At 57.7% G+C, this 12574-nt stretch overlaps 1 protein-coding gene across 2 annotated transcripts in view; it reads left to right on the forward strand.

The window, feature by feature from the left end:
- The first annotated feature begins 6813 nt into the window (after window positions 1-6813).
- SPNS3 (sphingolipid transporter 3 (putative)) overlaps window positions 6814-12574 on the forward strand; it is a 35436-nt gene continuing 29675 nt past the window's right edge. For both annotated transcript variants that reach the window (XM_043582712.1, XM_043582713.1), the window contains exons 1-2: window positions 6814-7287; window positions 10392-10457. In XM_043582712.1, coding sequence (XP_043438647.1) covers window positions 7077-7287; window positions 10392-10457 — 277 coding nt within the window. In that variant the 5' untranslated portion in view covers window positions 6814-7076. The remainder of the gene's footprint in view (window positions 7288-10391; window positions 10458-12574) is intronic.

The raw sequence follows: 12574 nt of genomic DNA on the forward strand, positions 1-12574 counted from the left end.
AGGGGAAAACATCACCTGTAATTCTGTGAGCTGGGACGAGGGCGATGAACCCCTTGGGGGGCGCCCTTCCTCGGTGGTCCCCGTGTGCACGCGCCGTGCAGGTGGTCGGTTCCGAGCCCACACGGTCCTGACGCGGGGTTTCCCATCAGGCCCTGCTCGCTACTGCCTCATTAGCAAGAGCCCCCCCCCCCCCCCCCCACCTCGAGTGACCGAGCGACCCGGAGTCTAGAGGGCCCAGCGCGGCAGGCGCCGTTCGTGCCCGCAGTTACCTCGTGCGGCCACAGGGTGTCGCTATAGAAACCGGGTCCGCGGGCGGCGCACGCTCCTGGGGCTTTTTGAGCCGCTTGGAGCTCAGGCTCCTGGGGCTTTTTGAACCGCGTGGAGCTCAGCGAGGCGCCCCTGGGCTTGGGCTCCCGTGCCCAACGGCTCTCCGTCCCCACGCCTCCTGCTAGCTGGGGGCTTCGGCTCAGGACAGCTGCTGGCATCTGCCACCTGCTAGGCCCAGAGGGGAATCCACACCAGGCACTTGTCAAGCCCTCCGATCATGAAGGGTCCAGTGACGCCCCTTTTCCCCGGGGGAGAGTGCCACCCTCTCAGGCGGCACTGTGCTGGTTGGCCGGCTGTGGCAGGGGCTTGCTCACGCGCAGGCCGCTTCCCTTGCCCGTCTTCCTCACTCACAGTCCCCCACGCTGCCCACCCTGGGCGTCTCTGGCAGCTGGGGGCGGGGCATGTGGGTTCCCTGGCCGGTGGGTCCTGGGGGAAAGACACGCGTGAACCTTCTTACCAGTGGGATGACAGCCTCCAGGCAAAGGCTCACCAGCCTGCAAGCGGGTCTCCAGGGAGCGTCCCTCCTGTGGTCATGCATGCCCTCTGCGGTCCCCTCCCACAGCAAGCCGGGCTGGCCCGGGTGGCCCAGAGGAGAGGTCTTGCGAGGCACTGGAGGACACTGGCCACCACGCTGTGACACTCGAGGACACACACCACAGCCCGAGGACGCTCAGACGCTGCCGGGAGAGCAGCCAAGCACCAGATCCAGCCTGCCAGCCCTGTGAGTGAGCCCCCTTGGAAGTGATCCCTCCAGCCCCGGTCGAGCCTGCAGATGACTACGGTCCCGATGGCTGACGCCTCACTGGGCTCAGGAGAGACTCTGAGCTGGGACAGCCAGTAAATTCACACTCCAACGGGAACCCCTCTGGAAGGGCCTGTGCTGAAGATAATCCCAAATAAACTGCATTCGTCAGGGTTTATGGGGACAAACAGCCGAGGGGATTGTGACCGGCCAACTCCTAAGGCTTTTTTGTATTCACTTTTATAATTTTTACCCAGCGGGGTCATACTGCACATGCTTTTTGTAGTCTCTGATGGACACTTCGCTGCCATATCCTGAACACACTTCAGATCAATGCAGACCAACAGGACGGGAAGCACTGTCGGGGGCTCCATCACTTATCTGACCAGTCCCCTGAAACCTGGAGTCTAGAATGTCACCGCTTTTTCTGAGAGTGTGATACCGCATTTACTGTTTTTAATTGTGGCGAAACATACACAAAATAAAACTTACCATTTTAATCATTTTTAAAGTTCATTTGTTTTTGAGACACAGAGAGAGGGAGATAGAGAGAGCACAAGTTGGGGAGGGACAGAGAGAGAGAGACAGAGAGAATCCCAAGCAGGCTCCGAGCTGTCAGCACAGAGCCCCACGTGGGGCTCGAACCCACGAGCCGTGAGATCCTGACCTGAGCTGAAGTCGGATGCTTAACCGACTGAGCTACCCAGGTGCTCCCACCTGAACCACTTTTAGGTGTTCGGCTCAGGGGCATGGGGCTCATTCACCAGCGAAACCGCCACGGCCGTCCGTCCCCAGGACTTCTCCACCTTCCCACACGGAAGCGCTGTCCCCGTGAAGCACGGGCCCCCGCCCAGCGTCCCTTCTGTGTCTCTACGACTGTGGCTGGGCCGCGTCCCTCCTCTGAGCGGGATCACGCAGTACTTGTCCTCCGTGGCGGCTCACTGCACTCAGCGTCGCGTCCCGCAGGGGCACCCGTGCTGTCGCAGCAGGTGTCGGAACGTTCTCCCTTTATGAGGCCGAATGACACCCCCCCCCCCCACCGTGTGGAGGGGCCACATTGTTCTTGTAGGTTCCTTCGCTGGTGGCCCTTTGGCTTGTGTCCGCCTCTCGTGCTGCCATGAACGTGGGCGTGAAGTACTTGCCGGGGTCCCTTCTCCCAAGTCTTGCGGGCTAGTGCCCAGGGGTGCACGTTTACTTCAAGGGAAAGTGATTTCGAACATGTTAAACCTCTGTTTGCAGACACCCTGGCTCTTGCTGTGCCTGGGAGGGGTCCCCCCCGCTCCCTGGTGAAGGATCCGCAGCCATCGGGGGGTCCCAGCCCCAGCCCGCGTCCTCCTGTGACTGGGGGCTCCAGGTCAGTCACAGAGTTGTCTGCCCCACCCGTCAAAAACAGCATTTCATGTGGCTGTCGTGGGGAAGTGTTTGTGTTCTTGGGAGCAGGACGCGGGTCCTGGGGCAAAGCATCAGCGTATGCGGGGTGCACTTCCAGACTTGCCCTCGAGGGGCCTCAGCCCGGCCAAGAGCCAGACGCACACCCCAACCTGGAAGCTGGGCGGACCTTCCAGGGCCATCCACGAGCACCACCACGAGCACCGGGGTTCACAGGGCCATCCACGAGCACCACCACGAGCACCGGGGTTCACACGGGGGGGTACCCCCCAGCGCTTCCCCAAATAGGGAAGACGAAGGAGGGACGCGTCCTGGTGGCACCTCGCGGTGCTGGAATCCGGGCCTTACCCGAACATCTGTGACTGTGTCGCCCTGCTGGCCTCCGGGCACAGAACCCCCCGGGGACAAATCCCGTGTCCTTGGAGGGGTGGCGTCCCGGCCTTGCCTAGTGAGGGCTGGACTCTGGAGCGGGGCGACCGTGAGCAGCCCCGTCTCGCGCTCACAAGGGGCAAAGGTCTTGTGTGCCTTGCACGAGTGTGTGCACCTCCGTTTGTACTCGCACACTCATACCCGGGGATGCCACTGGTCTCTGAGGGCGGGGCCGGGACCAAAGTCCCCCGTACGTGTGCCAGGGAAACCCCACAGCGCTTCCTCAATAGGCAAAGTTCGGGGCATTTTTCACACGTGACCTTGTTTACCGCACGGCAATCATAGCAGGTTAGGAGCTGTGTTCTGTTATTACCCCATTTTACAGGTGAGGAAACTGAGGCACAGAGAGCTGAGTCAGGCCTAAGAACAGATGGCCGGGGCTCGGACAGGCCCTTAGCTGCGGGGCTGTGGGAGCTCTTGCGGGAGCACCTGCTTCCCAGCCCTCCTTGTTTCCCCAGGACCACCCCCTGGGGCGGGAGGGTGAGCCTCACCCTGACAGCAATAATAGAGGCCAGCCTCCCCTCCCTGGCCCCGCGGGGAAGGCTGCACTTGTCTCGGTTGTTGGGCTCAGTTGACCTTCTGTCACCCAGAGAGGTGGAGGACTTGCCTTAGACACACAGCGCCCAGAGAGGTCGAGGACTTGCCTTAGACACACAGCGCCCAGAGAGGTGGAGGACTTGCCTTAGACACACGGCTCAGCTCGGAAGAAGCAAAACTGGAATTTGAACCCTGGCCTCTCAGGATGCAAAGCTCACATTCTCGTCATGTCTCCAGACTGGCTCTTTCTTGGTTTGCTTTAATTTTTTACTTATTTTTATTTTTAATTTTATTTTTTAGAAAGAGAGAGAGAGAGAGCGTGAGCGGGGGAGAGGGTCACAGGGAGAGACAGAATTCCAAGCAGGCTCCACACCCTCAGCACAGACCCTGGATCAGGGTTTGAGCCCACGGCCCTGGGATCATGAGCTGAGCTGAAATCAAGAGCTGGACGCTCAACTGCCTGAGACACCCAGGCGCCCCTGCTTGGACTTCTCTTAAAAAGTTGAAGCGAAATTCACATGACATCTTAAGCATTTCGAGGCACACACTTCAGTGGCACTTGGTGCTTTCGGTGTCACCTCTGTCTGGCTCCAAAAGGTTTCACCCCCCAGAGGAGACTTCGAACCCACGAGGCATTTCCTGTCTCTCCCGGCCGGCCGCTGGCAGGGACAGGTCTGCTTTCTGCTTCTGGGGACTTAACTACTCAGGATATTTCGTATAAATGGAATCCTACAGCGTCTGACCTCCTGCGTCTGGCTTCTTTCCCTTAGCACGATGTTTTCTTTTTTTTTCCTTTTTTTTTTTTAGCATGATGTTTTCGAGGGTGGGCACGGTAGCTGAGATCAGGACCTCAACCCTTTGCTTTGCTGCACTCACACACCAAATTCGGTTCGCCCGTTTGTAAGCTGATGGACGTTGGGGTTGTTTCCGCATGTTGTGAATTACGAATAGCGCTTCTACAGACATTCGTTCGCTTGAGTCCCTGGTTTTGATCCTGCCGAGTTTATACCTACGAAGAGGACTGCTGGTCATAGGGTGATTCTAAGTTTGACCTTTGGAATACTGTTTTCCACAGGGGCTGAGTCATTTCCCATTCCCACCAGCAATGTACGAGGGTCTTGTTTCCCCCACATCCTCACCAAACTTGTTCTCTTCTTTCTTTTTTTTTTTTTAAATTAGGTTTTTTTTTTTTTAATTCTTGTCATCTCAGTGGATATGAACTGGTTTCTCATTCTGGTTTTTTGTAAGTTTACTTATTTATTTGGAGAGAGAGAGAGGCAGAGAGACAGAGGGGCAGGTAGACAGAGAGAGAGAATCCCAAGCAGGCTCTGAGCTCTCAGTGCAGAGTCCGCCATGGGGCTTGATCTCATGAACTGTGAGATCATGGCCAGAGCCGAAATCAAGAGTTGGACACCCTAACCGACTGAGCCCCCGAGGTGCCCCTCATTGTGGTTTTGATCGGCATTTCCTTAATGACTAGTGAAAGTGAGCATCTTTTCATGTGCACGTTGGCCATGTGTACGTCTTCTTCGGAGATACCTGTTCAAGTCAGCCGCCTATTTTTTTTTAAGTTTTTAATTATTTTTAATATTTATTTTTGAGAGACAGAGAGACAGAGTGCGAGCAGGGGAGGAGCAGAGAGAGAGGGAGACACAGAATCGGAAGCAGGCTCCAGACTCCGAGCTGTCAGCGCAGGGCCCGACGCGGGGCTCGAACTCACAAACCCCGAGATCATGACCTGAGCTGAAGTCGGACGCTAAACCGACTGAGCCACCCAGGCGCCCCAAAACCCACAAAGTCGTTACCCATTTTGTCCCATTTGCTTTCTTACCGTCTCTTAATTTTTTCCTGAACAACTTGATAGTAAGGTGCGTACACGGTGGCCCGTTACCCCTAAACACTTCAGTAGAAGGACTTCATAAACGTAACCACAGCACGGTTACCAACTTCAGTTCATTGGATGCTGGTGTATTTCTTCCTGGTCTGCCTTCTGAGTTCCAATCTCATCAGCTGATCCAAGAATGTGCCCTTCTCTCCAGGGCAGGACACAGTGTATCCGATCACGAGTGCCCTTCTCTCCAGGGCAGGACACAGTCTCGTGTATGCACTGATCTTCATCTCCTTTACTCTGAAACAATCCCTCCGCCTTCCTTAGTCTTTTATGACTTTGACACTTTTGAATACTGCAGTTCCTTAAAAACAAAACAAAACAAAACAAAGTGTTCCGTACAGTTAGCATACAATCCAGCAATCACCAGCCTTACCCAAAGGAGTTGAAACTTCAGTGCCCGCAAAAACTCGCACACAGATGATTTGGGCAGCTTTATTTAAATTGCCAAACCTTGCGATCAACCAAGATGTCCTTCAGTAGACGAACAGATAAACGAACCGTGGCCCATCCAGACAGTGGAATATTATTCAGCACAGAAAAGGGTGAGCTCTCAAGCCCTAAAAAGACATAAAAGCACCTTAAATGCATTTTGCTACGTGGAGAAGCCTGTCTGAAAAGCCTCCCTGCTGTGTGATTCTGACTCTACAGCTTTCTGGAAAAGGCACGACTATGGGGACAGTAAACACAGTAGTGGTTGTCAGCGGTGGGCAGGGCGGGGGGCAGAGCACAGAGGATTTTTAGGGCAATGTAACTTCTCTGTGTGATACTGTGAGAGTGGGTGCACATCATACATTTGTCTGAACTCCAGGACGTACGACATCGAGTGAACCCTAACGTAAGGGGTGGATTTTGGGTGATGGTGTCACTGTGGGTTCATCAGTTGTGACCGACGTCCCCCTCTGCATGTGTGGGGGCTGGGTATACAGGAAACCTCTGAACCTTCTGCTCGATTTTGCTAAAACTTTCCTAAAACACAGTGTATTAAAAATTAAAATTGAGCGTGCCTCAATTCGGGTGTGACGTTTCCTCATTAGATGTGGTCACCCCTAGGTGACGTTGGCCTGCTCGGGGCCTCACGTGGAGGAGCACGACACCCCTGACCTGGTTGGTGGTGTTAATTCGACCCTTGGTTGAGATGTCGCCTGATTCCCGTGCGGTGTGGTTACTCCCCCTGCACCCCGCTACTCATAAACTGTAAAGAGACGCCTTGAGACCCTGCTGATATCTCGCCCCTCATCACAACGTCCCCCTGGGTTTTGTATCTATGACAGATACAGCCTGCCCTCCTGTACGCGCCCCTCCGCCACCTTCGTTTCTCCAGGTGGGGCACCAGCCCGGAGCCCGTGGTGGCCTCGTGCACAGTCCTGCTGGGGCTTCTCGCCTGGCCGGCATCCAGCCTTCCTGATGTGACCCCGTTCACCTCCCGCACTCGCAGCCCGTGTCTTGTCTGGGCAGCCAGACCCTCTTTTGGAGAGTCCTCTCATTTCCTGTCCCATCTCACTTCCTCACTGCGGCCACCGAAGCTGCAGGCCGGGTCAAGGGACCATAACGTCCCGTCCCCCAGGGTGGGTCCCTCGCGGGCCTCAGAGTCTGGGGTGGTGAAACCTCGCCAGCGAGGCCGCAGTGGGCTCAGGAGGAACCTGTGCAGTTGGGGCTGCTGTTCTGAGGTCAGGACGCTGGGAAACCACAGGAAGTGAGTCGGTGCAGAGCTGATGCGCCTTCGTCCCGGGACAGGAGCTACAGGCGGGTGAGGCTGGGGGCATGTCCGCGGAGTGCGGGGAGCCCGGGCCGGAGGAGCCTCAGGGGCCGTCCCCGGGCCCAGGCGGTCTCCCCGGGGCCTCGGGCTTGGGACAGTGCCCCCCTCGGACCACATCCGCCCCCTGGAGCCTGCCCCTCTGGAGAGCTCACGCGGCCGCCGCGGTGCTGTGCTATGTCAACCTCCTGAACTACATGCACTGGTTCATCATCCCAGGTGAGCGGGGGGGGGGGGGGGGGGGGGGGGGGGGAGGGCATCCGGGCTGCACCTGCTGTCACTCACAGCTCCCGGCCACCTGCTGGCGCTGTGGACGCACGGCACCCACCGCCCAGCAAACTGTCTTCTCGTGGAGACGTCCCAGCCGCTCTCACCCCTGGAGGAGGGGCGGGCGGTTTCAGCCAGGCCCGAACCGGGGAGGGAGGCATCGAGTTCCCAATTCAGCCCCAAACGGGGTGTATGCACACAGCTGTGGGTGCAGGGAGGAGGTGGGTGGGTGAGGGCAGCAGGGCGAAGGCCCGGAGGCTCTGGGGGTGCCCCGTGAGGGTGTGGATGGCAGACCGGCAGCCTGGCCCAGAATAGCCGGGTTTCTGGGCCAGCGGGCTGTGTGCAAACCTTGCACTTTCTGACTTCCTTCCTGGAGGCCCCGGGGCTACCCTGTTTTGCCTGTTACTGGCACATTCACCGACTCATTCATTCCTTTATTCTTCAAGATCTAACCTTTTCTCTCTGCATCACGGACTCATTCACAACTGGCTGAAGGAACATTAACTACAGGCTTGGAGACCCGGGGAGGGGTCCACCTGGTGGTTCCTGAGCTCCGGAATGGCCACCTCGAGGGGCAGAGGGGGGAGCTCGTCACCGGGACTCCTGCAAGGCAGAGGGACTCACAGGCCAGCCTGGGGGGCTTAGGGGGCGGAGCTCGGAGGATCACAGGACATGGCAGCACCGGACAGGGCAGGAGGGACGTCAGCAGGGTGGCCCCAGGACGGTGACTGAGGGCTCCGGCGGGACCCAGAGGAGGGGGCACTCGGGTTGGGTCTTGAAGGACGAGCAGATCGGCAAGACAGGGAGCCGGCGGGTGGGGGGGGGGGGGTTGGGTGAAGGGTCAGCGTGGGCCAAGGCCCACGGGGCGGAAGTGTGTGGTGTGGTCAGAGCTGACGAGGGGAGCGCAGGGAACTGTTCTAGAAGAGTCTTGTTGCCAGATCACGGCTCCTTGGTTGCCAGGCTGGGAGCTGGGGCTTTCTGCTGAGGCAATGGGGAGCCACGGATGATTTTTTGGGTCGGGTGCGGGGGGGACTATGCTCAGATGCTCAGATTGGTGCAAACAAGACAGGGGGCCAGTCCGGGGCTAAGGGGGCTGAGGGTTTGGGTGGAGGGCCCGAGGCCGGGCAGGGGTGCAGGGCCTGGGGGCGGGTCAGTCACTGGTTTGGAGTCCTGCAGGCCTGCAGGCTGGGGAGCCCCTTTCTAGTGGGCACTTCCTCTGGCCTCAGGGACCGGACGGAGGAGGCCTGGAGAAGTGAAACCATGCGGAGAGGTGCCCGGGGCTGCTGGGGGGTAGGAGGTTTTCAAGGCAGCCAGATGCCCTGGGGGAAGATGGCCGAAAGGTGAAAAGCAGGCCGGGAGGATCCCAAACTAGGGCCCAGTCCTCACCCTGGAAGATGGAGACCAGTGTGATCCTACAGAATTTTCGTGTAGTTATTGACTTATTAGTGTTTTTCTCCCCAACGAATACATCTTATTCACGTAATTAAAAATACTAAGAAGGGGGGAAAAAGAGGGGCCGCTTGGGTGGCTCAGTCAGTTGAACGTCAGACTCTTGTTTGGGCTCGGGTCATGATCTCACAGTTCATGAGTTCGAGCCCCGGGTCGGGCTCTACGCTGGCAGCCTGGAGCCCGCTTGGGATCCTCTCTCTCCCTTTCTCTCTGACTGTCCCCAGCTGGCACGCTCTCTCGCTCTCAAAATACCAGTAAATAAACTTAACCAAAAAAGATATCAAAAGGAAGGAAACACATACAGCGTGGCGTGCCCAGACGCTGTGCATCTGGGGCCAAAGCAAATGTCTCTACAAAAATCTCTTCTCTTGTCTGGTTCTTTGGTCTTTCTTTACCTGCCCACGGGCCTCAGCCGTGTGGGTGTGGGGCTTTCCTCCCCACCGTGTGGCCGCTTCTGCAGGCAACACTTGGTGGGAGGGCGCCTCATCCGTGTGTGTGTGTGGGGGGGACAGTGACAGTCCCCGCCTCTCAGGAAACAGGCGCAGGGCCCCGCTCAGGGGCCTGGGCCTCGGCCAACTCATAATCCAACGAGACCGACGATTGCTTTTCTTTCTAAGGACTTGGCCAGGGCCTCACAGCTCGGACGACCAGGCGCCTCCGCTTGGACGACCTCTTCCTGAAGTTGTGCTTTCGGGGATCGGAGCCTGGTATCAGGCCGTCTCCTCCCTCTGGGTTGAGCCGAGTGCCCATGGCACCGGCCTTGGCCTAGGAAGACCCTGGAGGGCCTGCCACCCTCAGGGAGGCGGGCCGAGGTCGGACCTAAGTGGGGCCTGTCTCCGAAGCACTCACATGCACTGTCGTGACTGTCTGCTCGTGCGTCTGGGAGAACACGCGTGTGTACATGTGTCTCTGCACGCCTATGCTCACGCATGGGTGCGCGTACCCGAGCAGGGCTGCGGCCTTGCAGTCCCAGGGACTTCCATTAACACCGTGGTCTAGGGGGGCCCTCGTGGCTCAGTCGCCTGAGCGTCTGACTCTTGATTCTCAGCTCAGGTGGTGAGCCCAGGGTCGTGGGATCGAACCCCGCGTCTGGCTCTGCGCTGAGCCTGGAGCCTGCCCTCGATTCTCTCTCCCTCTGCCCCTCTCCCCTGCTTGCGTGCTCTTTTTCTCTCTACAAATTAAAAGGAAACAAAACAAACAAAAATACCCACCGGTAGTCTGAGCGAGCAGCTGTGCAGCCACGGGGAGCCTCCCGTCACTCTGACGATGGTGGCAGGTTGGCACGTGTGTGTGGGACATGTGGGCGCCTCTCTGTGCACGTGTCAGTGTGCGCGTGCGTCTGTGTCCCGGGGTGTACGATATGTGCCCGAACGCGTACACACACTTGGGCCTCTGCGATATGTGCTCCCGGGCGTGCGGACGTGCTCCCCTGTCTGTGTGCGCGTGTGGTTGTACGTGCGTGTGGGACAGAGAGGAAGAGAAACCGGGGGCCCCGAGTCACCCCCTGTGCTGGCCCGCTGGGGCCCTGTCCCGGACGCAGGGGGAGCTGCCCTTAGAAGCCCTGCGGGCCACTCCCCATTTCCTGAGCGCTGTCCGTCTGTCCACAGGAGTGCTGCTGGACGTACAGAAGTTTTTTGAGATCAGTGATAGCCGCGCTGGTTTGCTTCAGACAGGTAAGGGGTGAGTCCCTGGTGGGGCTGGGGCCCTGGGCTCATGCTGGGGAGGGACCTCGTTCCAGCTGCTGGGAAATGGGGGCCAGGCTGAGCCCCGCTGAGTCCCCCCGGCACAGAGGAGGGGACGCTGAGGAAGGGCGGTGCTGGGCGCGAGGGCAGTGTGGGTAGGAGAAGGGAGCAGGTGGGCCCGGTGCCTGAGCGGAGACTTCGGCGTTGAGCGGAGACGCTGCAGCAGCGGGGAGGACGGCTGGAGAAGGCCCCTGAGCTTCAGATCGTGACTGTGGCGTGCTCTCTTGTGCCTATGCAGCCCGGCCGGGGCCAGAGACGGGCTGGGGTTGAGAAATCCCGACACGTGCTTTCCCCTGTGGGCCTGAAGAATCTGGCCCCCGGAACTCAGACAGACAGACAGACAGACAGACAGACATACTTCCCACATGTGTTCAGATGGGGTTTGGGCCCACGGGGCCTACAGTCCAGCGGTGGGGACCAGCCACACCTTCCATCCACGGTGACACACACGTGCCCCCATGGGCACACTCGCTGTCACGACACCGGATACGCACGTGTGCACACACCCAACATGTAACCGGCACCCGTGTGCCCCTCTCTGTGGACCCTCCTTCCCCCAACAGTCTTGCGACAAGTGGGACCCCTGGGGATACACAAAAACCTTTCAGGGGCTACACGGGCAGAGTTGGGAGAGAATCCGCTTACGGACCCTCAAGCCTGTGTTTTTCTTTCCTAAAATGGACCTGCCTGAGAGAAAGCTCCTGGTTCCTCTTTCCCACCTCACCCCTCCAAGCAGGAAAATGTCCCTCTTCCCTATTCTATGTTTCTTCCACGCCCAGCCCTGGGGTGTGGAAGCCTCCAGGGTGCCATGCAGACGGGACCCTTCACAGATGCTGGGCTCCCGTGCGAGGCTGTGGGAGCATAGCAGAGAGGGTGTCAGTACAAACCCACTGGGGGTGTTTCCTCCAGGCCACAGACCCGTGGCCAAATGCCAAGCCTTGTCTGTCTTCCTGCTGGCGTGACAGTCTACTATTTATCTCTAATTTAGCATTCAGAGGCAAGATGTTGTCTCAGGGATGGGTGTCAACACATTGATTTCAGATATCTTTGAAATATTTAGTATCTTTCTCACAGGCGATCATCCTGATTTGTTGGATCGATTCGGCGAATAAAGACCGGTTTGCTCATTAAAGCGATGTCTGTAGACGGCAGACGTTTCCCACGAATGCAATGAACCCCTCTGTGGCCCCAAGGGTTTAGATGAAAATATCGTGTAAAAAAATACAATAACGATGGAAATCACATCCTTAGCAATTATTTAAACTTAGGATGAGAACGTCGTAAATGTTGGCTGAAAACGCATGAAGGGGTACGTAGTTCTACAAACGTCTTTAAAAGGCACCGGAGGAAGAGTTAGCAGGCCACCGTGTACCGTCCCAGGTCCGTTCTGACTGCTCTTGTCTCAGGGCTGAGGCCGGTGCTGGTCTCCAGTCATTTCTGTAGCCAAAGCGAGACCATCTCAGCTCGATACCCGCAACTTCTAGGTTAAACAGATAATGGGAGGTGAGTCGATATTTGCCCCCCTGGTCCTCTCCCTGGTGAACAGGATTATTACTACAAAGCGGTGATAAATGAGATGTCATGGAAGGAGTTTGTGCAGGTGAGGGAGAGGGGCAGAGAGAGAGAGAGAGAGAGAGAGAGAGAAAGTACGTGCGTGTATGTGTGTGAGTGTGTAGAGAGGATGTGCGTGTGCCTGGGGGTGTGTGAAGGGAGGCTCAACTCTGCAGAAGCAGCCCAAAGGCTATGTGGAGAAGGCAGTGGGGTTGATGACCAGATGACCAGGCTGTCTCCGGTGACCTCGGGTGAGTCTTCGCCTTTTTCTGGGTTGTCGTGAAATGGCCTGAGACCCACCCTGTGTCTGCAGGAGGGAGGGAGCCCCTGACTCAGCCGTGGCTGAGCTGTAAGAGTGGGGCAGAGGGTGGGGGTTAGCAGTGGTCAGACCCCCTCCCCTTCCAAAGGGACAGACTGGCTGTTGGAGTTAGTTCGTCGATTAATAACATTTAATGATGTGGCCTTTACCATGTGCCCAACACTATCGCAAGTGTTTT

Source organism: Prionailurus bengalensis, chromosome E1, assembly GCF_016509475.1.
Source record: "Prionailurus bengalensis isolate Pbe53 chromosome E1, Fcat_Pben_1.1_paternal_pri, whole genome shotgun sequence".
Lineage (NCBI taxonomy): Eukaryota > Metazoa > Chordata > Mammalia > Carnivora > Felidae > Prionailurus > Prionailurus bengalensis.